Source organism: Armigeres subalbatus, chromosome 3 (genome assembly GCF_024139115.2).
Source record: "Armigeres subalbatus isolate Guangzhou_Male chromosome 3, GZ_Asu_2, whole genome shotgun sequence".
NCBI lineage: Eukaryota > Metazoa > Arthropoda > Insecta > Diptera > Culicidae > Armigeres > Armigeres subalbatus.
Window position 1 is genome coordinate 294,682,657 of NC_085141.1, and position 27,260 is coordinate 294,709,916.

Consider the following 27,260-nt stretch of genomic DNA (forward strand, 5'->3'; position numbering starts at 1 on the left):
CCTTCTTCCTCCTATCTTTTTCCTTTTCCTTCTTCATTCTTTCTGTGTCTTTCTTCTTTCTTCTTTCTTCCTAATTCCTACTTCTTCTTTTTTCCTTTTTCCTCGTTCCTGCTTGCTTCTTCCTTCTTCATTTTTAATTCTTTCCTTTTTCTTATTCTTTATTCCTTTTTCGTCATTCTTTTTTGCTCCTTCTTTCTATTTTTTCTTTCATCTTCCATATTTCTTCTTCTTTCTGCCTTCTTCGTTCTTCTTTCTCTATTATTTCTTCTTCATTCTTCCTTCTTCTTGAATCTTTCTGCTTTCTATCTGTTTCTCCCTTCCTTTTTGCCTTTCTCGTACAACAAAGTTATACCGGAAGGCTATCATTTCACTCCGCAAACGAACTTTTTATAGCAGCCTCGGATACCTATAATGTTATATACCAATCCACTCAGTTCGACGAGCTGAGCACATGTCTGTCTGTCCGTGTGTATGTATGTGGGTTTGTGTGTGTGTATGTGCGTGCACAAAATCTAATAAAAACATTAGACATTTTTTCATATAGTAATCCTTAACCGATTTTCACCGCAAATTATTCGGAAAAGACTTTGGAATGTCTATAGGTTGTTTTTTAAACTTCCTCAGGAAAATTTTCCAAATCTGCTAGAACGTAGGTATCCATTCTAAAGTTCCACGGGAAATATTTCGGAATATTTATTTAAACTTAAAATTACCTCGGGAAATAATTCTAAATTTTCACGGAAATTTACTCGGAATAGTTTTGGAATTTAGAAGAAAATTCTTGGGATTTCAACGGATGGTTATTCAATTTGATATTGCTTGAAATTTTAAAGAAAAGCATCGGAATATTCACGGAGAGTTCTTTGAAATATAACCGGGAAGCTTTAAAGCTTGTCCAGCGGGATCTTCTACGAAAAATTCCACGAAAAACTTATTGGAATGTAGACTTGACATTCTCGAAATTTCAACTCGAAATTTTTCAAAATTCTGAAAATTCTTCGGGTTTCTACACATTTGAACCGGCGTGGTGAATTATAGGTCAGATGCGTGACAAATGTTAAGCAGTGGCGTGCCGATGCAAACGTGTTGACAGCGGTGGTGGACACCTCTAGGAGTAGTCGAATCCAACAGAAATTTAATTAATTGACTTTGGGATTTGGTTTCAGGAGCTGAGGATTAAATTTGAATCCGATTTTGATTGTCCAATCACATATGATATTTTGTAAAATTTGGAAAAGTCTACGTAGACTCCAAGGGGGTGGGGGAGGGGTTTTGGAAAAGTCTACGAAAGTCTACCAGGGGGGAGGGAGGGGTTTGAAAATGTGAAATTTCGGTCTACGTGGTTTGTGGACAGCCCCATATTAGCACCATATAAGGTTGGTGTCTAGGGTAAATGCGAGAAAGGCAGTATCACTACTCGGTGAATTGAGTTGGGAGTAATTCTCGTTGAAACCGGGCCACTATTTGCACGAGGGTCTCAAAAATCGCTAAACTTATATTCATTCGGAAGCTTTCGGCGAGTATATTAAGGATCCGAGTCAAATTCTTCAGAAAAATTAACCCCTCGTTAGTTAAACACGAAATCAGTTTAATGGACGCCTCGATTTTTGTCAATTTTTGAGTCACCAAAATAGTCATTACTCCAACATTTCTCAACCGATCTTAGAGATCAGCATATTGTTGGAAAGAGGAAGAGTGCATCCTCAATTTTCAAGATGCTGGGTCATTAGGCCGAAGGCCGTTAGGCAGAAGGTCATTAGGCCGAAGGCCATTAGGCCGAATAATCATTAGGCCGAAAGGTCATTAGGCCGAATGGCCGTTAGGCCGAATGAGAACTATGGATCGAGAAGTGAGTAGTGCGAAGTGAGGAAGAAGGAGAACGGAAGAAGAAGAAAAGAAAAAGGAAGGAAGAAGGAAGAAGTAAGAAGGAAGAAGGAAGCTGGAAGAAGGAAGAAGGAAGAAGGAAGAGGGAAGAATGAAGAAGCAAGACGGAAGAAGCAAGACGGAAGAAGCAAGAAGGAAGAAGAAAGAAGGATGAAGAAAGAAGGAAGAAGAAAGAAGGAAGAAGGAATAAGAAAGCAGGAAGCAGGAAGAAGGAAGAAGAAATAAGAAAGAAAGAAGATAAAAGAAGGAAGAAAACGGAAGAAAGAAAGAAGATAAAAGAAGGAAGTAAGCGGAAGAAAGAAGATGGAAGAAGGAAGAAGAAAGAAGGTAGAAGGAGGAGGGAAGAAAAAAGAAAGAAAAAAGAAGATGGAAAAAGGAAGAAGGAAGAAAGAAGAAGAAAGAAGGAAAAGGGAGGAAAGAAAAAAGGAGAAAGAAGAAGGAAGAATAAAGAAGTAAGAAGAAAGAAGCAAGAAGGTAGAAGGAAGAATGAAGAAGGAAAAAGGAAGAAAGAATAAAGAAGAAGGAAGAAGGAAGAAGGGAGAAAGAATAACGAAGAAAGAAGAAGAACGAAGAAAGAAGAAGAATAAAGGAAAAAGGAAAAAGTAAAAAAGAAGGAGGAAGAAGGAAAGAATAAGGAAGAATGAAAAAAGAAGAAAGAAAAAGGAAAAAGAAAGTAGGAAGAAGGCTGAGCGAGGAGAAGAAAGAAGGAAGAAAAAAGAAAGGGAAGAACGAAGAAGCAAGATGGAAGAAGCAAGAAGGAAGATGCAAGAAGGAAGAAGAAAGAAAGAAGATGGAAGAAAGAAGAAGGAAGAAAGAAGAGGAAGAATGAAGAAGTAAAAGAAATAAGGAAGCATGAAGAAAGAAGAAGGAAGAATGAAATTGAAAAAAAGAAGAAGAAAAAAGGTAGAATTAAGAGGGAAGAAGAAAGAAGGAAGAAAAAAGAAGGAAGAAGAATGAAGGAAAAAGGAAAAAGTAAAAAAGAAGAAGGAAGTAGGAAAGAATGAGGAAGAATGAAAAAAGAAGAAAGAAAAAGGAAAAAGAAAGTAGGAAGAAGGCTGAGCGAGGAGAAGAAAGAAGGAAGAAAGAAGAAGAAAAAAGAAAGGGGAAAGGAATAAAAAAGAAAGAAGAAGAAAGAAGGAAAAAGGAAGAAGGCTGAAGGAAGGAGGAAGAAAGAAGAAGGAAGAAAGAAGAAGAAGGAATAAGGAATAAAGAATAAGGAAAAAATAAGAAAGTAGAAGGGAGAAAAAAGCGAAGAAGGAAAAATGAAGAAAAAAGAAGAAGGAATAATTGAGAAGGAACAAGAAAAAAATAAAGAAACAAGAGAAATAAAGAAGCAACAAGAAAGAAAGAAAAAGAAAGAAGGATAAAAGAAGAAGGAAGAAAAAAGAATGGAAAAGAAGAAAGAAGAAGGAGAGTGAGGAAAAGAAGAAAAAAGAAAGAAGGAAGAAGGAACAAGGGAGAAGGAAAAAAGAAGGAAAAGGAAGAAAGAAGAGCAAATAAAGAAGAAGAATGAAGGAAAAAAGAAGGAAGAAGAATGCAGAAAGTAACAAAGGAGAAGGAAGAGCGAAAAAGAAAAAGGAAGAAGAATAAAAAAGAAGACAGATTGAAGAAGGAAGATGCAAGAAGATAGAAGGAAGAAGGGGTAAGGTGAAGAAAGAACTTTGCATTTTAACTTTTTGCTTCTTTTTACTAATTCGGCCTAATGGCCATTCGGACTAATGACCGTTCTGCCTAATGACCTTCGGCCAAATGGCCTTCGGCCTAGTGGCCTGACACCAATTTTCAATGATAAAGTGGAAGCAGCCATATTGAATTTGGCCGCCATCTTGAATTTATTTTTAAAAACTATTTTTACGCTAGGTTCGCAACCACCAATTTTGAACTTTAATACATCGATGAAAATTTTAGCTTATATTGTGCATTGTGTCCAAAAATCTCAGGTGTATGTTTTTTCTAGCAAAAGTTATGTACGATTTACCAAATTATTTTTTGAAGGCCCATCTGACCAATGAACATTATGTTTATGGTTAATATGATACTATGAAGTCAGTTTCTTGATTTCATACATTATTCTAATCCAAATATGTTAAGAAAATGAGAAGCATATCTTCAACAGTATTTTATTTGAAGGACTCAAAAGTTTTGAGCATAACGGAGCCGTATTCAGGTTATTGTATTTAATAATTCAAGAAGTTTGGTATTGGTAAATCGTACATAACTTTTGATAGGAAAAACATACACCTAAGATCCTTGGACACAATGCACAAAATAAGCGAAGATTTCCATCGATGTAACAATGTTCAAAATCAGTGGTTGCGAACCTAGCGGAAAAATAGTTTTCAAAATGAAATCCAAGATGGCGGCCAAATTCAATATGGCTGCCTCCACTTTATCATTGAAAATTGAGGATACACTCCTCCTCCCTCCAACGATATGCCGATCTCTAAGATCGGTTGAGAAATGTTGGAGTTTTGACTGTTTTGGTGAGGTCAAAATTGACAAAAATCGAGGGGTCCATTAAAATGACTTCGCGTTTAACCAACGAGGGGTTTATCTTTCTGAAGAATCTAACTCGGGTCCCTTATATACTCGCGGAAAGCCTTCGAATGAATATCAATTTAGGGATTTCTAAGAAACTTGTGCAAATGGTGGCCCGGTTTCAACGAGAATTACTCTTACTCGTTTTTCTTTTTCCTTTTTCCCTTCTCTTATTTTTCTTTCTTTCTTCATACTTCCTTCTTCTTCCATTTTATTTTTATTCCTACCTTCTTTTTCTTTTCCTCAAACATTTATTCTATTACTATCATTTTCTACTCTGCAACTACTTCTAATTCTTCCATTGGCGTAACTACAGGGGGGTAGGGTAGGTAGCTTTAGCCCCACCTAGGATTTAGTTAGCCCCCCTAGACTGCCCTTCTACGCATAGTTGTCCCATGTTAGTTTTTGTGGGTTTTGACTTTTCACCATAGAGCAGTCTCTCTTGATGTATACTTTTAGACAACTCTAACAGATTTCGAACTTTGTTCGGAAATTCATTGAAAACAACATCATTGCTTAATTTTTACACATAATTGTCTCACGGTGATTAAATTCATCATTATGGCAGATTCTGTTATTTTATGAAGCAACACACATTCAAATAACATTTTCTGTTAAGATTTTCCAATCTTAGCTTGTTCCACTGGTTTAATGGGGAAAATTTGTACAATACTCATTCTAAGCGACATAATCACTTCAACCAAGTGGAAGGTTAACTTCCATAGATAAAGCATGTGGAGACATATGTCAATCGCAGTAGTCATTCACGAAATCATGCATTGAACGGGGCTGATATGCGTAGAAACCATAAAACAAGTGCTCTATTTCTCGGCATAACTGTCCCGCCAAACTATTTTCATGATCGTTGTCGCAAATTCTAGATATGGAATTCAAAAGAAAAACATGAGTATCACTAGTGTCCAATTTACGAATTACACCGTGGTAATGCTAATGTTGAAGTGTCGTTAGTAATTTCACTAAACCGGGCGTACAATCTCTTGTTTGATAGAAGATGAATATTATTTTTGAAAGGTTTATCAAAGGAATTGTTTCGCAAATATGATAGTAAAATACAACCTATCGTATGACTCTATTCATATTGAAGGCATTTCTTTCAGCAGATTTGTGTGGGAAAGTGCTCTAGGGATTTTGCCATTATTATCCGATTTTTTGTACTGCTTCCTGATATTCGAGAAAAACAGACTTTTTTTGCCTTGTTACTTTTGAGAATCCTACGACATTTCCAGTTTTTTGTATCATGAGGACCATTTGTAATATTCAAGTGGTCTACAGATGTGTTGAAAGAGCTGTTTTCTAGGCCAACAAAGCGAAAATTTCTTTTATTACTATTCAATTTCTTCCTAGCCTTTTCTTCTGCTCCTACTTACCATACTTCATCAACTTTTAAAATCTATTCGTGAATCTTAAATTTGCCTACTTATTTCAATTTTCTGTTTCCTTTTTTTTACCATACCCGTAAACCAAGTTGTTCAGACCGATATCAGAAGCACTATATTTTTCCAAGCAGCTTTTCTAGCAGCTAGCAGCTAATATATTTTTATTAGTTGTCGATTGTACGTATAGTTATTATTCTAAATGTCACTTATAAGAAGTAGTTTTATCTGCCAACCTCGTGCTATGAACGGTGTCAATCTCTTGTGATTAGTTCCAGACCTATTTTAAGCTTTATTTTAATTTCAACATATTTTAATAACTATTTAATTTTGTTTTACTTACTTGATACTTGATGGGCTACAGCTCTTCGATGAACCTACGCCGAATGGAGTATCCTTCTCCACTGGACTCGATCCTGAGCCAATCGCTTCCAGTCGCCCTGAACATTGAGCGCCCTCAGGTCCTCTTCAACTGCAAAAAGCCATCGTGTACGCGGCCTTCCACGAAGCCTGCGGCCTCTTCCGGGTTCTCTACTAAATATTATCTTCGCTTGACGTTCTTCCGGCATACAAACAACGTGACCAGCCCACCGTAGTCTGCCGTGTTGTATAAGCTTAATAATATCCAGCCCTCGATATTTTGTTTTACTTAGGGGTAATGACGGCTTTGGCAGGTTATGTTCTATTATTGGCAGGGGGGTTTTTTATGACTGATTATGCTCAAATTTGGCCCAAACATTCTTAGCATATCAAAGAATATTGTAGCCAAATTTCATAAAATTCGGTCGACAAAAACCCCCCTGCCAATAATAGAACAAAACCTGCCAAAGCCGTCTTTTCCCCTACTATAGTTCCGTTTTTTTATTTCTAGATAACGAACTATGCCAGATATAATAATTTCATTACGATTAGATTCGACTCAAATGCGATCCACTAGTACTGTAGAGAATAAGTTCAGGATTTTAGATTTAATTTTATTTTAATTGCATGCTAGACATAAGTTTCAATTGCATGACTTACGTGATTCACTTATTTGTTTCAATTCACTTTTATTTAATTTAATTTTAGACAAATATTTTTAAGAAATTCAATTATCCACAACAATTATCATATTCTTTCATTTCATTTTGCTTTACCTTTGTCCCTTTTGGTTTGACAGATTTGTCACCTATTCCTCACACACCTAGATCCTAGTTTACACTTCAGTGATGCCATCACACAAGTCTTCGGGAAAACTATAGGATCACTACAAAACCGAACTTTTTTATAGAAGGCTTGAAATTGGACAGTTATGCGTAAAACTTCTTCTACTCCATCTTAGGTCGTTACAAATATTTAATTAACACTTTGTCCTACTGGTCTCCGAAAGGTCAAGGGGGGGGGGATAATAAAAAATAAATATTAAAATGAAAAAAAAATCAAAAAAACTTCTCGGATTTGTTAAAGAATGTTTTGAAAATCCTCAAAATTATTTGAATTTTATTTTTTGCCCCCTCAAAATATCATTTCTTGGCAAAAAAAAAAATCGAGGGAGGAGAGACAAAATAGTTTTTAAATATTTGTATCGGCATTTGTAAATATCTTTCTCTACTACTCTTCAACAATTTCTACTTTTTTGATTAGTGGAAATTGTTTTTTTATATTACCATGATTATTTGATTGTACTCCAGACTAATTTTGAATTTTTTTTTCTGTCTCCTGTTTTCTGCCTTCTTTCTGTAGAGAAGAAGCTTTCTTCTCTTTAGTCTTTTTGCATGTTATCACATATCTATATGGAACATAAGGATAGTGCATATATTCAAGGCAGCAAAATAAAATTTCCACTAAAAATTAGAAATTTTCCATAAACAATTAGGAAATTGCCAATAAAGAAATCAGGGTATGAGCAATAAATAAATATAAAATTTACACAAATAAAACAAAATTTCCATAAACAATAAAGAATTTTCTACAAAACACAAATAAAGAAGCACTTTTAAAAGCAAAAATAGCAATTATAAAAGAAGAATATTCCATAATGAAATGAAAATGTTCCACAAAAAAAATACAAAATTTCCATAAATAAATCAATAATAGCAATAAACAATTACAAAATTTTCCACAAAATATTTTTTTTTCCATAAAAAATTAAAAAAATTCCACAAAATAATCAATAAAGAGCAATAAAAAAATAAGAAAATTTCCATAAAAAAATATAAGAAAGCAATGAAGCTAATGAAATTTTACACGAACTTTAAACGCATTTAAAGAAGGGGTCATCTATGGAAAAAAAAGCACAGTTTGATTGCTTTTTTATATTTTTTTATGGAAATTTTCTTATTTTTTTATTACTCTGTATTGATCATTTTGTGGAAAACTTTTATTTTTTTATGGAAAAAATATATTCATTTTGTGGAAAATTTTGAAATTTTTTATTGCTAATATTGATTTATTTATGGAAATTTAGTTTTTTTTCGTGGAACATTTTATTTTTTTTATGGAAATTTTTTCTTTTATAATTGCAATTATTGCTTTTAAAAGTGCTTATTTATTTTTGTTTTGTGGAATTTTTTTTAATTATTTACGAAAATTTTGTTTTATTTGTGGAAATTTTATATTTATTTATTGCTCATACCCTGATTTCTTTATTGGCAATTTTCTATATTTTTTTGGGAATTTTCTATTTTTTTAGGGGGAGTATTTATTTTAGTCTATATTCAATAGCATCAAATCAAACAGATTAGCTTATATTTATTGTGTACTACACACCCACCGTGCAGCTGTTGAATATTTGTGGAAGCAGCATGCATCCACATCGCACTGCACAATTTCGCCTACCGCTGCATATACCCACCATTCAGTTCCGTAGACTAGTTTTACCACCTTCACATGCGCGAATCATATCGCACATTGGTACATATCAAAGTCGCATGCATTGCCCGAGAAACAGCCATGCGTTATGTGCAAATTTTCTCCCATCACTTATGTTATCGACGACGATCGAGGGCTTTCTTTCGTGTTGGCCGCACAGAGGCGATTTTCCGACAGCGCACGGTGATCCAAATGTGTGGAAAAATATACTTTTTATTGATCGAAAACTCCATCGCACGTTTTAATCCAGGAGCTATTATAGAAAGGGAAATCTGGAGTTACTTGCATTAAAATTCCATGAAACTTCAATTTCGGAGGATTATATAATAATACAGTATTATGTTTATCTAGGCTACATTTTCCAGATAAAATAATTATTTTCAATGCTTGAGTAATTATCTTAAAATATTTTGAAAAACAAACAGCTGCTGGTGTTCTCAGTTTGAATATAATATTTGCAAAACACTACTTCTGACATTATTGACAATATAACTGAACTCCAAATAGTACAATTTTCTTTCCATTTGGATCACCGCGTGTGATCGAGAAAAAACTGCAACTGCAACTGATACTGATTAGACGTATGCCCAGCAATAGCGTGGGTGCTCAGAAGGAGAGAAAAAAAATGAAAATCGACTGCAAAACCGATGATTATTTGAAGATCAAACAGAGCATTGCATTGTGTTTAAAAGCAGGTGCTAATCAGAGGATTTCACTAGTTGCAGTGTGGATAGTCATACGGAGCACACGTCGCGCCCCCCAGTGAGTGAGAAGAGCACAATCGTAGTCGTTCTGAAGACGTGCAGTGTGAGTGCGCGTCGTGTGTAGTAGCGTAGCGTAGGGAAGTCACAAAAGCCATCTCAACATGTGCAACCGATCGTTGGTTCTGGAGCTGCTGCTGGTGGTGACGGTTGCCTCGGCGGCGGTCAGTGCTGCTTCGTGCTCGTGGCGGGCGGCCGGAAGCAACTGGTTCGGTGGCGAAATCTGCATCCTGCAAAAAGTGTACGACGACTGCCAGGAGAAAAGCGATTTCACCGAGTGCCTCAAGCAGAAGGCACTGACCTCGCTGTCGAGGGCTATTGATATGGTGAGAGTGGGGAAGGAGTGGATATAGCATCACGGGAAGATGAAAAGTGGATTTTGATAAAAATTCGTTGGAAATGTTTGCAAAATGTTCAAAATGATCAATTTGGCTCACAAATTGCGATATCTATGATTATGAGATAGTCAACAAAACATTTGAATGGATCTATAATGATGCTTTTTACCATCATTAAACTCTCAACTGAAATGTGATGTGGCTGGTAAGGTACTCTTGTTAAGAAATAGTAACGAACAACGTTGTTATATGCAATGCAACTGAATTGATTCAAGCTCTTCATTTCATCTCGAAACAAAATTAATAGAGCTCCCAATATTTAAAAAATATTGATGTTTTTTTATTTTCACAAACCACTTATTTACATATCAAATCTTCAAAGAAGGCGCATTAATGTGTTATGGTGTGGCAAATATAACGTTAACATTACAGTTGCCAAATTTCAAATAGCTCGTGAAAATCTTTAAGAAATTCAATTATTGATTAATTAATTCTCTTGGAAAGTTTACTAGGAGAACTTCAACAAATCATAGGAAATTTTCTAGGAGCTAGTGTTGGTTGAAATATTCTCAACTTTCACTTTCAAATTCTTTTGCGATGTTAAAAAAAACAGGGCGTGTAATTGTTTTTAAAGCAAAATCGCATCGTTTCACTCATTTCTAGCAAAAACAATTAGCGTTTCAAGTAGGGAAAATATTGTTAATATTGAAACCTCTAAAATCAACGATTTTATTCTTAAATTGGATATTCCCATCTAAAAATAATGATACTATGTAATACGCGCCACCCAGTAATACCAATCAAAATACGCCAAAATATTTTATCAAAATTTTCACACTCTTTTGCACAAGATAAGTGTAAGTCTTATTCTTCACGCTAGGCATATTTCTAGACTATTGTCATTGAGAAGGAATTTGTTTGGTATCTACAGAAAAAGCATTGAGGGAATCAACCCCGAAATAGCATACAAAAAAGCCAAACAAGTGTCTAATTTTTAACTAATTTATTAATCATACTTTGGAAAAGTGTGTTCAAGTGCAGGCTATCTGAATTTTCTGGTTCAAAGCTCCTCTTGGACTTCTTCTAACCAGCCAGCAATCCCAATAAATTCCGCATGACGCTTCACACGATTAGCGACGACAAATCCATTAACGCACGGTGGCACGCGACTTATGCTGCCGATTCGTGGATCTCGAGCTGGGATTACATCAAAGACAAATTAGTTAATTAATTAGTCCTTGATTACGTCTTTGTGACTCTTCAATCGACACTAATTTTAAGATCCTGGCTCGTTCCTGGACCCATAACCTGTTGAACAATAGAAGGAGCTGCAACTGCCGGCAGAAGTATTGGTCAGTAGCCTGCAATGGAGAAAAGGTTTTTCGTCGTGAGGTTATGGGCCCAGTACGATTCCTCTAATCATGCAATGGCGGGCATAGGAAATCGTTCAATTTATAACTGAGGAAAAGCTAATAGAATACTTGAAAAGCAGGCCAAGTTCCAGTTGGAATGTAGTGCCATTGTAGAAGAAGAATAATAATAAAAAGATGAAGACGAAGAAAAAGAAAAGTATAAATAATCAAGCCTGCTTCGACCGACAGCGAACGCAGCTTTTCGGACTAGGAAAACATCTGTTCCAAAGACCCTAGTCTCCGATGAAACGCAAATAAGGTACTCCGGGGCAAGTGAAATTACGGGGTAAGTAAGTACTATGGCTGCCGATTAATCGATGAACGTTTTTAATGGTAACAATGTTCTAGAAAGATGAAGCAGAATTATCAACGAATTCGCCTGACACAAAAAAAAATGGAATCAAAACCATTTGCGGCACCATACTAATGGTATTGTTTAATCATGACTTTAAACTACCGGCAAAATCTATTACTTTTATTTTAATTCAATGGATTTCCAACAAAATAGTCGTTTTTAAATTCATCATTGATATGGAAAGTGAATATTTTGAGCAATTAAATAATTGTGTGACATCGAAAACGATTTAAAAGTTTTAATTAAGGTCAAAATCTGTAATTTTTACTAGCCCTTGAGTTTTAGGGCAAGTGGGACATATTTGAACAACATTTTCGATAGATTTTACCTGTTTTTAGATTGTCGTCTAGTGAAAAATAACTGCCGACACTCATATATCATATGGATCTGAATCAAATGCAGTTGATATCGTTGGTTTCGTTGTTAAGAAGAAGTGTACAACTGATTTACCAAATGTGTATTTTACTTTCTGAAAGGAGCAATGGTTATAGCTATGCGAAATTCTTCGCATCAGATTAACAGATTTTCAGATAAATAAAGTGCTTAAGACATAAATTGGCCATTTCGTTCTTTTACAAATTTACAACACTGCGGACCACCTGAATAAAAACGTTCATTTTGAAGCGCTAATTTATGTAATAATTTGTGTTCTAAACAAACAAAAATTCATTCGAAAAGTGTATAAAGATTTGCTTATCTCTTCCATCTAACATATTTGATAAGAAAGTATGCTAATGGAAAGCCAGACAACACACAATTAAACAGTAAACCGGCTGTTGTCTTGTTTTTATATCTGCTTACATTGTAATCCCTTCCTTTTTGCAAAAACAAAAGTCTGATAAGCAATAAACCTCCTTCCATGATCTGAAATACTACGACGAAGAAATAACATGAACATTATATCTACATTCTTCAAATTAGTTCCGTTCGACAGTATAAAGCAGAATATGTCCCACTTGCCCCGTTTGAAGGGGTAAGTTGGTCCGACAGGTAAATTTATTTATGTCACTACCAATATTTTTATAATTTTTATAACAACGAAAGCATATAATGATGTATCCGTGGTTAATGCCCTGAAATACCCTGTTTTCTAAGTATGCGTTAATGATTTTGCTGAACTAGCGTTTTTTAGGTCCCACTTGCCCAGGGGTACCTTACTATTTACTTTTTGAAGTCATATCAAAAGATTCGATTAAAATTGAATTGAATTGAGTTCCAATTTGAATTCTGTGTCATCTGTCTTTTCTTAAATATTAACTTTACCCCTGAACTTTGAATAAAACTTTATCAAATCAAAAAATTAATTACTATGTCTGAAACTCGATTTGTGCAATTGCACAACAGGTGAAAGATTTTTTGAACAAATCGAGTTTCAGACATAGTAATTATTATCATTCCGGGTGGCTAATATTCGGAATATAGACAGTTAACTTTGATTGTACCAAAAATGGCCGGGAAATAAATAAATAAATAACGAAAATAAAACAATCGAATCACTTATGGTGGAAACTCTAAAGAATTTGGTATAAGATTTGCGAAAAATTTCCGCAGACATTACCGAGGATTTTTCATTGAATTCCAAAGACTTTCTCGACAAAATAATATTTATGAATGGAGAAAGGCCGTTTGACCGATAGCCATTTGGCTAAAGGCCAGGGTTTGCAGAAATCGCTCTCAATAGATAACGAACAACGATAAAAGAGAGGCAAAGCTGTTCCGAATCATAACAAGCCATGATAACAAATTTATCAAACTTGTATACAAGTGCGAAAAAAACAGAATTGGATAGGCAACCCCCTCAGAAAAATGGTGATTTTCGCTTTGTTTTCGCTCCTTCCGTGTTGGTTACTGCACAGCTGCGTAGAACAAGTTGAAATGCATCATCAGAGCCAGTGCTCCCCACATTTGGAGCTTTCTAAAAGAAATTTATCATGGGGTATAGCCTCCCGAATCAGTCCTCTATCATGACAGCTTGCGAGAAAAGTTTCTCGCGGTATGCTACATATCGTAAGTACATGTATACAGAGATGATAAGTGAGAGACTTGCTCTTTCTCTTCAGGATTCAATCCCTGCTAAAGGCCATAAGGTCGGAAGTTATTTGATCGAATATGTGATTTGGCCGAACAAACCATTGGACCGAAATTTCGTTTGGCTGAAATAGACATATAGACGAAAATGTTGTTTGTCTAAACTGATCAATTGGCCGTCCAAAAAGTCAATTAATCAAAAAAGTTCGAATAGGACAAACGACCTTTTTGGCCATATGACCCGTTTGACAATGTCCTTTTCGGCCGTATGTTGCTATCAGCCATATGAGATTAGTAGGGAAAGCTTATTAGGGAAAGCACCTGTCTAGCGTACTGGTTTCGTGGGATCAAACCCCACTGAAGGAAGTGGAATTCCAATACAGTCCAACCATCCAATACAATTTTCGAACTAAATATTTCACATGTTGTGCAATTGCACAAATCGAGTTTAAGTTATTTTATTTTTATTTTGATAAAGTTTTATTCAAAGTTCAGGCGTTAAGTTAATATTTAAGAAAAGGCAGATGACATAGTATTTAAATTGGAGCTCTTGGAATTTTAATCGAATCTTTTGATATGACTTCATTTTGTGTAGTTCCGTTTTTATTGGAAAGTAGGGCTTTTGGAACAGTTGTTCTCTTAGTCCGAAAAACCGCTTTCGGTCGAAGTAGGCTTGATTGTTTATATTATATATTGGATTTAGACATTTTCTGAGTTTACATTCAAGAAGTGTTTTTTGTGGCAATACTTAGTAGTGTCAGACACCTTGCTTTGGACGGAAGATGCACAGAGGAATCGTACTGGACCCATAGCCTCACGACGAAAAACCTTTACTCCATTGCATGCTACTGATTGATGCTTCTGCCAGCAGTTGCAGCTTCTTCTATTGTTCAACAGGTTAAGGGCTCAGGAACGATCCCGGATCTACAAATTAGTGTCGAGGGACCCGTTTGACAATGTCATTTTCGGCCGTTTGCTATTAGCTAAATAACATTTTCGGCTAAAGAAATTTTCGACCTAATAACCGTTTCGGTCAAATGTCCAATTCAGCCAAATAAAATTCGGCTAATTGCTATTCGAATTCGACTGAATGACAAAGTGCCATTCGAACAAATGGCTTTCGTCGAATGACTTTTCAGTCGAACGACGGAAAGAGCCATATGGCCGACAGTTGTTTAGCAGAATATGTCATTTGGCCGAACAAACCGCTAGACCAAAAATAATCGGGCCAAAAATGTTATTTGGTGGGATGACAATGAACAAGTCGACGTTTTTGGCCATATTACCCGTTCAGCAACTAATATTTTCGGCCGTAGACCAAATGAACATTTCGGCCAACAGCATTTTCGGCTACATGACCTATTCGACCAAACGACCTGTTAAGGCAAACTTCCGAAAAATTTTCTTCGAAAATTCTGAAATCCAAATAACTCTCAAAGAAAAAAAATTGAAAAATTGAAGTCCAAAGAATTTCTTCCACATTCGGAGAACAATTTCACGCAAAAAAAGTTTTCCCTCATTGAAAAATTTAGAAGAATTTTCTGAGAAAGCTCCTTTTATTTTTCCGACAAAATACAAATGATTGTTAATGCATTTGTCTAAAAAAAACAATGGTGGTAAAAAAATTGCCATGCCGTTTCACGCCGCCGTCGACCAAAACTATGATAAACGCCGCCGCCGACGATTTTAGGACTAACACTAGCACACATGTCTAATCTTGAACGAAAACGCGTTCTAAATAGTGATCATATGACCGTAAATGTCGATTGGCTGAACAATAGTAGGATACCTTTACTGCCGCTAACCGCAAGTCGAGCACATCTGTATATGGGCCTCCATATACAGATGTGCTCGACTTGCGGTTGGCGGCAGTGTACACCCGGTTAGCTACAGCCTCGATACACATATGCCTGCCGTATTGCAGAGGCCCATAGTCGTTGGTCTTATGCAATGAACCTCAAGTTTTCCCGAACGTTAGTATCCCTAGGTCCGATTCCACCGCGTACACCCAGCATGTTTATGGCCTTCCACGAAGGCGCTGGCCCTCATATGGTATTGCTCTTTATTTTTTTTTACAACATTCACACTAAGTGACCAGCCCACTGAATTCTGCCATAGTTTTTACAATTCACAATATTTTCTCCTTTGTACATTTCACACAGCTCGTGATCCATGCGTCTGCGCCACGCATAATTTCATAGTTTCCCATTGTATCATGTTTAAGACACTTTTCGCTCAAAAATCCCAAAGTTTTCCGGTCCCCCTTTTTTAGCGTTCACGATTTATGTCCCAAAGCGCCACTGATGAAATCCGAGTTTTATACATACCATGTTTCGTTTTGGTCTACATGTTGCGGGGCCTAACCCGAATAGCACAACTCACGCTGTGGCGCCAACCTAAGTACGACCAAATTTGAAATACTGTAACTTCTGTTCAACACGTGTGCTGCTTGGAAAGCAGGTTACGAAATCCGGAGAAGGCCCCAATCGCAACAGCGATACGTCGTTGTCACATGTCACAAGCGTTCCAATGTATACAAATTCTCTAACAACTCCCATACATTCAACAAACAAATCTTCCAATTATTGTATGAAACGTTGGCATATACATTTTCGCAAGGTATTAATACAAGAAATGTAAACTTTTCATACAGATAGTATATTAAAATAATGCAAAATTGTAAGACTTCAATACTCTCGAAATTGTATACTCCAAAATTTCATACAGTTTCTGTTAGGTTCTTAACCCTTTATAAGGCAGTGGCAACTATATTGCCACCAACAAATAATATGTTTTTCTATTTATTAACAAGAGCTCTACTTATTATTTCACATGTAGTGACTTTATTTGCTTCCTAGTAACACCCCAGATGAATTTGAGCCATAAAAAAATTGAAATGTCAATTTGAGAACAGTTTTTTTACGAACATAATCGTACGTTTCGAGTGGAAGAAGGATTTTCAGTTATAATTCGTTAAAAAAACGACAAAGATATATTTTTTCCCGTTGGTATCAATTATTTTGAATCTCCTGTGTTAGATTACTACGTGATTAGCGTGAAAAAAGCTTTGCCTTTCTGTATATTTGGTTTTTAGATTTTTGACGAAATTGTATTTTTTTTCCAAGGGTCCCCCCTTGGGAGAAAAAACGTGAAAATTTTTTTTTTCACTTATAATGCGTTTTCTGACTAGGACTCTTCACCAAAAAATGTAACGTACCTTGATTTGACTAATTCTACGTAAAACCAAATTTTTAAAAATCTTTTTATATTTTTGTTGTTGCCTGTTTTCCCGCTTGCCGGGCAGTGGCAACTATATTGCCACCAATTTTTGAATGTTTCTGAACTGTTTAATGTATAACAAACATACATTTGAGTTTAATACCATGTCAACATTGTGTCCTATTGTTGTTTTTGTTAATTTATTGCTTAGATTCGTCTGCCTTATAAAGGGTTAAGCAGAACTGTGTTGAAATCTGCCATTCGCTGATTGGGTGTACCCATCAAGCAATACATTAGCACCAGCAAAACTAGATCTATTTCTATATCTACCTGTGACCATGTACTTTGTTTTGGTAGAGTTAATAGTTAAGCCCATCCTCGCCGTCTCTCTTCGTCTGCACTGTGAATACTTAATCAATATCAAGCGTTGCACGTATCAGCCTTATCAGATTCGCCGGAAAACCATCTTCCGACATTATATGCTTCAGCTCATTTCACGCTGTCATACGCTGCTTTAAACAGATGGTGAGTCGGCGAGTTGTACTCCCGGAATTTATCAAGGGTCATCCGCAGGCTAAACATCTGATCCATCGGTGATCGGCCTTCACGGTAACCTACCTGTTATTCGCCAACGAAGGACTCCTCAAGCGGTCTCAGTCTGTTAAACAGAATGTTGTACGCCACAACTGTACGCCGAGTTAAGAAGGTAACTGTCACATTCTAGTCAACTAAACTGAAAGTTCCCCAAAACAATTTAGAAATTTTCCATGAAAAATCAGAAAATTGAGTTAAATAATGTAAAATTTCCATAAACAATTCAATTTTTTCCACTAGTATCCGACTTCTGGAAAAACTATCCCATTTGATTTGGTCGAAAAACATTTAGTCGAATGATGTTTCGTAGAATGACATTTGATTGGACATAAGGTCGAAGAAACATTGGGTCGAATGGACGATTGGTCAAAATTAAATTTTCGGTTAAATATTATCGAATTATGATTGGAAGTGAATTTTACACTTACCTTACACAAATAACTTCTTGTGTAAATATGAGGTGACAGAAAAAAATAGTTTGTGAAAGAAATAGTATCCTTGGAAAGAATAAGAATCAGCTAAACGTCCTTTCGACGAAATGTCGTTGAACTGAATGTCCCAACGCCACCTCTGGCGGCATTTTTTCTTATCCGTCACTTGCTGGTATTACTTATCAAACCAATTATTTCGTTGATGTCGCTGTGCTGTGATATACACAGTTTATTTTTAAACAATCTGCTGACGCAGCCAACAACCCTTTCGACTATCAAGCTTCGGATATTAAAATGCAACTTTCTGTGGTCTACCTGTGAACAGGTGTCGCCACTCGGGTGTTGCCAGGTGTGTTTCCGAATATTCTTACATTCAAAATAGGTACTGCTTATTGCCATCCTTATTTGCAGCGGCAGAAAATGTCACAAGTCGCAGACCAATATCGTTGGTAGCGGAATGAAGTGGGGTAAGAAGCTTTTTTTCGATTTGCTCGTTTGCATCCCAGATGACAATTTTTACATCGCGTGAGTTGCATTCTCCGTAGCCTTATCAAGGCTCTCATAGAACATTATCCTTCACGTAATCAGGCTTATCTTCATTGAGACAAAGATGCCGATCAGGATATAGTTGAAAAATTTGGCCGTAATTTTCAATACCCAAATGCGGACGCTTATCGGCTTCCATCAGATAACGAGCTTTATCTGCTTCCTGATCACCATCAACCCAACTCCATGCTCTGCTCTGTCGCCACCGCTACAGCAGATGTACGAAAAGTTTGGTTTTGGGTCTGGTTCTGGTTTTGGGTCACCGTATTTCCTGGATTGCTGCCACGCAACTCCAACCTTCTGGGGCTCTCGTGCCAGAAGGAGTCCAACACGTGCGGATTAATTAAAAGCTTTTACGTTCCAAGACCTTATTTTACAAACGTTGTTATTTATTCGTTGCCGGGTCTGTTGCCTTTGAACTCTTCCGTTTGTTCTACTTATTCCTTTCGTGTAACTGCAGAAACTTCGGTAGACTACCTTACCAGGGTCACGCTACCTTCATCGTATTGAAGAGGCTGCCGTCTCGATGCTGACACGATGCAGCACAGAGTGCACCAGTTTTGCGTAGAATCGAATAGTAGTGATAAGCTGCCCATAACATTGGGAACAGGCGCTCGATCTGATTTGCTCCTACGGAGTATTTGTTATAGAGACGCCTCGATCCATGGCTGCAAACTGCTTTGTTAGCCACTCAGTCTACGAAGAGTCCGGAAATCACTTTCCACCTAATCGATCCACTATTATTGCTGCACAACACAACCTTTTGCTGCCGTTGAATAGCTGTTGAGAACCATTTTTACCGGGTTACTGTCCGACAGTCTGGCTGCGCGCTCGGCCCATAGCAGTTGTCCAATTTTGCGGTATGAACAATGAGAACCGACCATTCGGCATAACAGTCATGGGGCATAACGAACATTAGGCATGATTTTGAATCAAATACTTATTACAGTCGACTCTCTACATCTCGATGTTCTACATCTCGATATCTCTCCCTATGTCGATGGTTTTCTCGGTCCCTTCGATCTCCATACATTTGGGCTTTCTACATCTCGATATCTCTCTATCTCGATGTGTTCTGGTCATATTTTGTTCAAAATTATTTCTCTCTATGTCGATATATTCAAATTTCTAGGCTACTAGACCATCTTTGAACAATAACAAACACAATAAAAACAAGGGATGACATTTGTTTTGTTGTCGTTTTTCATAGCAACGAACTTTTTCTGATCTAGTATCCACTTAAATTTTCCTTCCATTCCTCGATCTCTCCTTATCTCATTATCATTAGCCACCCCCCCTTTCTCTATTAATAATGCCTTTATAATGTAATTTATGATAGAGTATAATCCCCCGAAGGGAGCAGGAGGTTGAGGGTTCCCTCCTAAACACGTGGATTTATTCTTTTTCGCAAATTTCGAAACATGTGCTGTGCATATGCACAGCCAAGATATTAAACAAAACAAAATCGAATAGCCGAGTTGCCGAACAATATGCAATTAATTGCCTCCGAAACAGTCAGTTCATTGTCCCAACAGCTTGCGAAAACATCTGCTACATACATGATAAGTTTCATTTTTTTTTTCAAATATTTCTATCTGGATTTAATCCCTGTCCATAAACACAAAGATGTATTTTAACTTAAAACGGCTATACAGTCTTTAAGGATAAAAACAAGATTTATATTTGTCCAACGTTTCGACACGGGGTTGGTGTCTTCTTCCCCTGATGAAGACACCAACCCCGTGTCGAAACGTTGGACAAATATAAATCTTGTTTTAATCCTTAAAGACTGCGTAGCCGTTTCAATTTAAAATAACAATAAACAGTCGATCATTCGATAGTACATCATACAAAGATGTATGTGATCCCTTTTTTAAAAGTATGAATTTTCCATGATCAAATAAAAGGTGACTGCGGATTTTAGAAACATAATGCATCTACCCGAAATAACGAAATATTTTGTATGTTAACAATCGTCTGTTAGGTATAAGTCAAAACATTCCACATGTTGAGTTCTCTAAATAAATAAAACTGTGCGTGATTCCGCTGTACTCCTGTAGAAGTGTTTGTTATGTTTTTGCTGCTACAGGATTACCATCCATTTTATACATCCTACACAGTGATATTAGAGTTGGCCATTTTGGCTTTAGAGAATTCAATATCCTGTTTTTGGAAAAGATGAATGTCATTCCTTTTGGAAACGCTGTTTATCAGTAATGGTCAGATATTGATGTGACTCATTAAAAAAAAAGTATCTGTATTTTTAAAAAATTCAACCAATATTCGCATTTATCAGAACATGTTTTATTATGGAGAATAACTTTTTTTTTATGAAAAACAAACATGAAACGACATTTATTATTATTATCTTTATTATAAATATTGGCAGCCCTAGGTTGGCTCATCTTTTTGACATTTCTTTTTTACAGTCAAATATTATTCCAGATGTCTGTTACGCCAAATTACCCACATGCTTGTTGTAGTTCAGAGTTATGACATAATATACGTTATGGCAAATGACAGTTTTACCACATGCATCATATGTCAAACGAACCTTATGCAAAATGGCATTATGACAAATGACTCAGACAAGCGAACAGTGAATAGTAGGGTGGTTCAAAAAATCGATTTTGCTCCACAGTGCTCATCTGATTCTTTACCATGTTCTGAGTGTCCTCTGAAAATTTGAGCTCATTTGGATTAAATCTGATTTAGCACAGGCTGTTTCAAGTTTGCATGCAAATTAGTATGGGGAAATTCATGTTTTCATTATACTGTTAATGACGTTTCCCCATTAAGCGCAGGTTAAAAGAAAACCTACATAGCTAAAAGGAATACTCAACAGCTTTCACCCAACAAAAACCGCATGTTGATTAATCGTCCCAATAATTAGTACACAGGATTTTGTTTTTACACGACTTTTTGACACGACTTTTTTACACGCTCGTATTTTTGATCGTGTGACTTCAATTTGCCACCAATCTCTTCGCAACATGTTTCAAAAAATCCAGAATAAATCAAAGAAAAATCACATGACAATTAATATACGTTAAACATTTAGGATGAGTGGAAAATTAAGAAAATGTAAATCGTGTAAAAACAAAATCCAGTGTAATCGATTTTAAGACAGGTTGCGAATCTTTAGTCATGATCGTTAAACTTCTTTGAGGGCATCACTGAAATGTGCTGTGCAACATAGTAGCCTGCATTTGTGTGTGTTATCTTTCGCGCTATGTTGCCCGTTGAAGAGTTATGCAATTAGCTCCAGAAGACCGCGGTATAGATTAAATTCGATTACTAATTATTGGAACGATTAATTGAGATGCGGTTTTCACTGAGTGAAAGCTGTTGAGTATTCCTTTTAGCTATGTAGGTTTTCTTTTAATATGCGCTTGATGGGTAAGCGTCATTAACAGTATAATGAAAAAATAAATTTCCCCATACTAATTTGCATGCAAACTTGAAACGGCCTGTGCTAAATCAGTTTTAATACAAATGAGCCCAAGTTTTCATAGGTCACTCAGAACATGGTAAAGAATCAGATGAGCACTCTGGAGCAAAATCGATTTTTTGAACCACCCTAGTGGGTAGGTACCAGAAACAGCTGCGGCGCTACAGATTATCAACCACCTTGTAGTTGCGTAATATTCAGCTACGGCGTTGGATTTAAATAAGTGTTGTATGTACACTATCGAAAATTTGAAGCTTCGAACGAAGAACACCCAATTATCTTACAATTCTGTATGAGAGCCTACCAAGAGGTGAGAGCGATTCTTTTGGCATAATCTTAAACAAGGTGAAAAGTAAGGGTCAATTGGCATATTTTTTTGCATAATGTTTAATAAATTAGTCGTTTGACTAAGTGGTGCGGGACAAAACCGGAATATTTAGTGAATATAAGACCGGTCGATAATAATATTAAAAAGGCATAATTCTTCCGTAGAAAGCATTCATTAGCCGGGTATAAAGCGATGATAACTGTTATCCATCATGTGTATTCCAGGCTTGCTCTGTAGGAAGCAATGATTAACGCGTTTCCTTCTTCAAAAACAACACATATGTCGGGAATGAGACGTTCATCACTACCTTCCTTCTTCAAAGTTAAGCGTTTACCCGAATCGTGGCAATGGTGCATATGACCCCTTCTTTAAAAATAGGCATTTTCCCGAATTAGGGCAATGGTGGATGTGATTTCGTCTTCAAAAGTAGGCGCTTGCACGGGTTAAGGCTATGGTGGATGTAATTCAACTTTTGTTTGCAGGCGTTAATTATGTGTGGATTTGAACGTTTCTTCAAAAACAGCTTTTTGCAGAGCATCAAGGCAACGGTAATTGTGATTCCTTTTTTGGAAGTAGGCGTTTGCTTGAAATAAGTCAATGATCCATGCAAATCCTCCGAAGTACTTTATTTATGTGAACGAATACATCAAATATAACATTCTTTCTTACAGTTCCAAATTATGCCAAAAGATTTGTCTAACCCGCAAAAGTTTTGTCGTATCCACCAACAGTTCTATTGTAATTACAAATTTGAATGGTTCTTGAATGAGTTTACTAGATCAGTGAGTAAAGACGTTGTGCAAGGTGGAGAAATATACCTTTTGCTGTTTTCTGGACTAGCTGGTAGCGTGTATAATTATCTCAAATTTTGGGATGTCCCATTTTGAAAGAAAATAAGATGAATAGGCTGCCTATGTTTAAATAAGCAGTGCTGCGGCTGTGTTCTACTGTCAATACAGGCATATTCGCCGAAAGCGCCATCTATGAGATAGAACGGAGGAGTCGGTTTGGGAACACTCTCCCCTTCCGTTTTGACTTAAATTCCGAACATGACTCATATTCCGAACACTCGCTTTTAAATGGATATTTCGGTTTTATTGGTGTACTCCCGATTTTTTCTACACGGGGGATGCGTTCCGTGTAAAAAAAGTTTTCATTTCAAAATTTGAAAATCCGTGTAAAAAAAGTTTTATGATTTCTCGACGAATCATGCAAAATGGGGCAACTTTGAAAAAAAATTGCGTGAGATTTATTTTTACAAGGCCGTGTAAAAAAAATTCGTTTAAAAACAGAATCGGGTGCAATTCATTCCGTAGGATCTTGAATTCCTCAGTACGAGAAAATGATAAAAAATTTAAAAAATAGTTCCAGGTCCAGAAAAATTATTTAAGCTCTTATAGTGGAATGTATCTTAATTTCAAAGCTCACACATATTAATTTCATTTAAAAACCTTGTAACCTTAACAGCTTATAAGGCTTTCTCATGTGGCCGTCAATCGTCTAGTCGCATATGCTTTGGGGTGTGAGTTTGATTCCCGCCCCGGTAAGGAGAAAACTATTCGTGATACGAAAATCTCTCCACTGGTAACTGCGTGTTATGTGTCCTGTCCGTTGTCTCATGCTATATGTTAAGTCTGTACGACCTCTGGTCGAAGACGGTGTTTCTGTCTTTTGTCTGACTTTTTATACGTCAATACTATACATTGGCTGCAAAAACAAAATTTTCATATGATGTTATAAGATCCAAAGTTGGTTATTATACCAACCGTCATTAGGTCTCGTTAATTTAGCTATCACTTATTCTCAGTCTATTAATCCATAATATTACAACCATTTTTCTAGAACTTAAATAATTTGATCACTTTTCACAACCCCCCAAGGATTCCATTCAACTAGTCGATGGAGTGACCCTAGTCAAGCAAAACGTCACCGATGATACCGAGAACGAAACTGCCCCCGGACTGTCAGATGCCCGCGCCCTGGAAGGCCTGAGCAGTACGGACCGTTCCCTCATCCAGAAGTTGGACCGCTTCCTCAAGACACACACCGTCAAGATGGATCTGGCTGAAGCACGAGGCCGCGGCGACAAGAAGAACGGCAGCCGGTACATCATCGCTGCCATGCTCACCGCCATGGGCATTGCTGGCCCGATCGGTTTGAAGACCCTCGGTGCCATCGCCTTCAAGGCTCTGGTCATCAGCAAGGTGGCGCTCACCATTGCCAGTATCTTGGCGCTGAAGAAAATCTTCAAGAGCGATCATCACGAGGAAACCAGCTTCCAGGTGCACACCGGGCACGAAAACCGTCGTAACACCTACGTGGTCCGCCCGGCCCGAGTTCCCAACGACCCCTACCGGTACTACTACGAGCAGCCTACGTACTAAAACCCGGACGTCAACCGAACTCACCGGACATTTCAAACACACGCAACCAAAAGCCAAAACGCCCCACCCTCAACAGTCAAACCAATGAATTAGGAGAATTTCAGAATGGAACCCGTACGGAGAAAAGCAGCAGGAACGTGCAACTTGATATATTTCCGCCAGAATGGAAATAACATTGGAATCGCATCAGTTCTGGGACTGCCAGTCAGTCAAAATCATAAAAAAATGGCCGCCAACAGGCAAACAAGCAAATGCAAAGACAGCGCAGAATGAGCCACGCATCCCAAAGCGAAGAAGCGAGCCAACGATCAGAGATGAAGTAATTACTAGGACGTGCGTACTACCTCTCTTGGTCGGCAACAGTGATTGTCATGTAAATTATTATTTATTTTATTAACGGAAAGTGTAATTTATTTATTTATTGAAAAAACAACGATGTCCCTCCTGTTTTGTCGATAAGCTTAAATTATTGTTGTGCAATAAATAAAAAATGATGAAATCGAGGTGAGACAGGTGGTTTTTGTTTTATTATCAGTTCCGTTGGTTTTACCTTAAAGACGTGAGTAGAGGTGTGCGCCGCCGCGCCACGCCGCCGCCGCCGACATTTTTGCATCGGCGCGCCGCCGTTTAAAATTTTTCACGCCGCTGATCTATAATGTTCATGCCGATTCAAATTTGAAGGGGGCCCTCCTTAGCCTTGCGGTAAGATGCGCGGCTGCAAAGCAAGACCATGCTGAGGGTGGCTGGGTTCGATTCCCAGTGCCGGTCTAGACAATTTTCGGATTGGAAATTGTCTCGACTTCCCTGGGCATAAAAGTATCATCGTGTTAGCCTCATAATATATAATAAATATATAATATATAATAATAACTTGGCTTAGAAACCTCGCAGTTAATAACTGTGAAAGTGCTTAATGAACACTAAGCTGCGAGGCGGCAATGTCCCAGTGTGGGGATGTAATGCCAATGAAGAAGATTCAAATTTGAAGAAGTCCACACAATTTTCTTCCGGAAATTCCGAAGACTCCGTATAATTTCCTGATAGATTTTTACAACATCACGTTGAAACTGAGAATGTTTCGTGAAGATACCAATGATTTCCATGAAAATTCTAAACAATTTCTTGTTCAAATTTTGAAAAGCTGCTTGACTACTTGGGTAACGTGTATTATTACCTCAAATTTTGGGGTAACTCATTTTGAAAGACAATAAGCAGAATACGATCCAATTTTAATACATACTTAAGGTGCGTGGTCTGATCAAGAAATTCTGGTAGGGCGTAGGGGTTGTCAATTAATTTAGTATAACACCATTCAGAGAGTAAGATTTTTAAAAGTCATCGAATTGGTCTGGTAGAAGACGGCGTTTCTGTCTGTTTTACACGTCAATTTTGCCATCATTTATTCTCAACCGATAAATCCGTAATATTACAACCATTTTTCTAGAACTTAAATAATTTGATCACTTTTCCTAACCCCACAAGGATTCCATTCAACTAGTCGATGGAGTGACCCTAGTCAAGCAAAACGTCACCGATGATACCGAGAACGAAACCGTCCCCGGACTGTCGGACGCCCGCGCCCTGGAAGGCCTGAGCAGTACGGACCGTTCCCTCATCCAGAAGTTGGACCGCTTCCTCAAGACACACACCGTCAAGATGGATCTGGCTGAAGCACGAGGCCGCGGTGACAAGAAGAACGGCAGCCGATACATCATCGCTGCCATGCTCACCGCCATCGGCATTGCTGGCCCGATTGGTTTGAAGACCCTCGGTGCCGTCGCCTTCAAGGCTTTGGTCATCAGCAAGGTTGCGCTCACTATCGCCAGTATTTTGGCGCTGAAGAAGATCTTCAAGAGCGATCATCACGAGGAAACCAGCTTCCAGTTGCACACCGGGCACGAAAACCGTCGTAACACCTACGTGGTCCGCCCGGCCCGAGTTCCCAACGACCCCTACCGGTACTACTACGAGCAACCTACGTACTAAAACCCGGACGTCAACCGAACTCACCGGACATTTCAAACACACGCAACCAAAAGCCAAAACGCCCCACCCTCAACAGTCAAACCAATGAATTAGGAGAATTTCAGAATGGAACCCGTACGGATAAAAGCAGCAGGAACGTGCAACTTAATATATTTCCGCCAGAATGGAAATTACATTGGAATCGCATCAGTTCTGGGACTGCCAGTCAGTCAAATTCATGAACAATTGGCCGCAAACAGGCAAACAAGCAAATGCATAGATAGCGCAGAATGAACCACGTATCGAAAGCAATGAAGCGCGCGAACGATCAGAGATAAAGTAATTACCAGGACGTGCGTACTACCTCTCTTGGTCGGCAACAGTGATTGTCATGTAAATTATTATTTATTTTATTAACGGAAAGTGTAATTTATTTATTTATTGAAAAAACAACGATGTCCCTCCTGTTTTGTCGATAAGCTTAAATTATTGTTGTGCAATAAATAAAAAATGATGAAATCGAGTTCAGACAGGTGGTTTTTGTTTTATTATCAGTTCCGTTGGTTTTACCTTAAAGCACGTAAGCTATTTTTTTTTTTTTTTTTGAATGAAAGAAGCAGCTGCTTGAGATCCGTCAGCTTCGAAAAGTCCTACAAGTACTAGTATGCCACCACTCAGCAGAGACAAATTTTCTATAAAATTAGTTTAAGATTAAAAAATTGATAACTAATACACCATTATTATATTTTAGTTAGTGCAGTGAAAATCGTACATATCATCCA

General features: G+C 37.3%; 1 protein-coding gene across 2 annotated transcripts; it reads left to right on the plus strand.

The window, feature by feature from the left end:
- Positions 1-9,407: 9,407 nt before the first annotated feature.
- Positions 9,408-27,001, plus strand: LOC134224880 (uncharacterized). 2 transcript variants are annotated; one of them, XM_062704518.1, is made up of 2 exons: positions 9,408-9,753; positions 25,996-27,001. In XM_062704518.1, the coding sequence occupies exons 1-2, from the start codon at positions 9,532-9,534 to the stop codon at positions 26,497-26,499; spliced, it is 726 nt and encodes a 241-aa protein (XP_062560502.1). In that variant the 5' UTR covers positions 9,408-9,531; the 3' UTR covers positions 26,500-27,001. The 2 variants fall into 2 exon arrangements, with proteins under 2 accessions (XP_062560502.1, XP_062560501.1); XM_062704517.1 differs by lacking the exon at positions 25,996-27,001 and adding an exon at positions 24,010-25,016 and having other exon boundaries at positions 9,414-9,753.
- The last annotated feature ends 259 nt before the right edge of the window (positions 27,002-27,260 follow it).

Coding starts and splice junctions, on each gene's coding strand:
- LOC134224880 (XM_062704518.1), top strand. CDS start 9,532: ATGTGCAACCGATCGTTGGTTCTGGAGCTGCTGCTGGTGGTGACGGTT. Junction 9,754..25,995: donor TGTCGAGGGCTATTGATATG/GTGAGAGTGGGG, acceptor TAACCCCACAAG/GATTCCATTCAACTAGTCGA.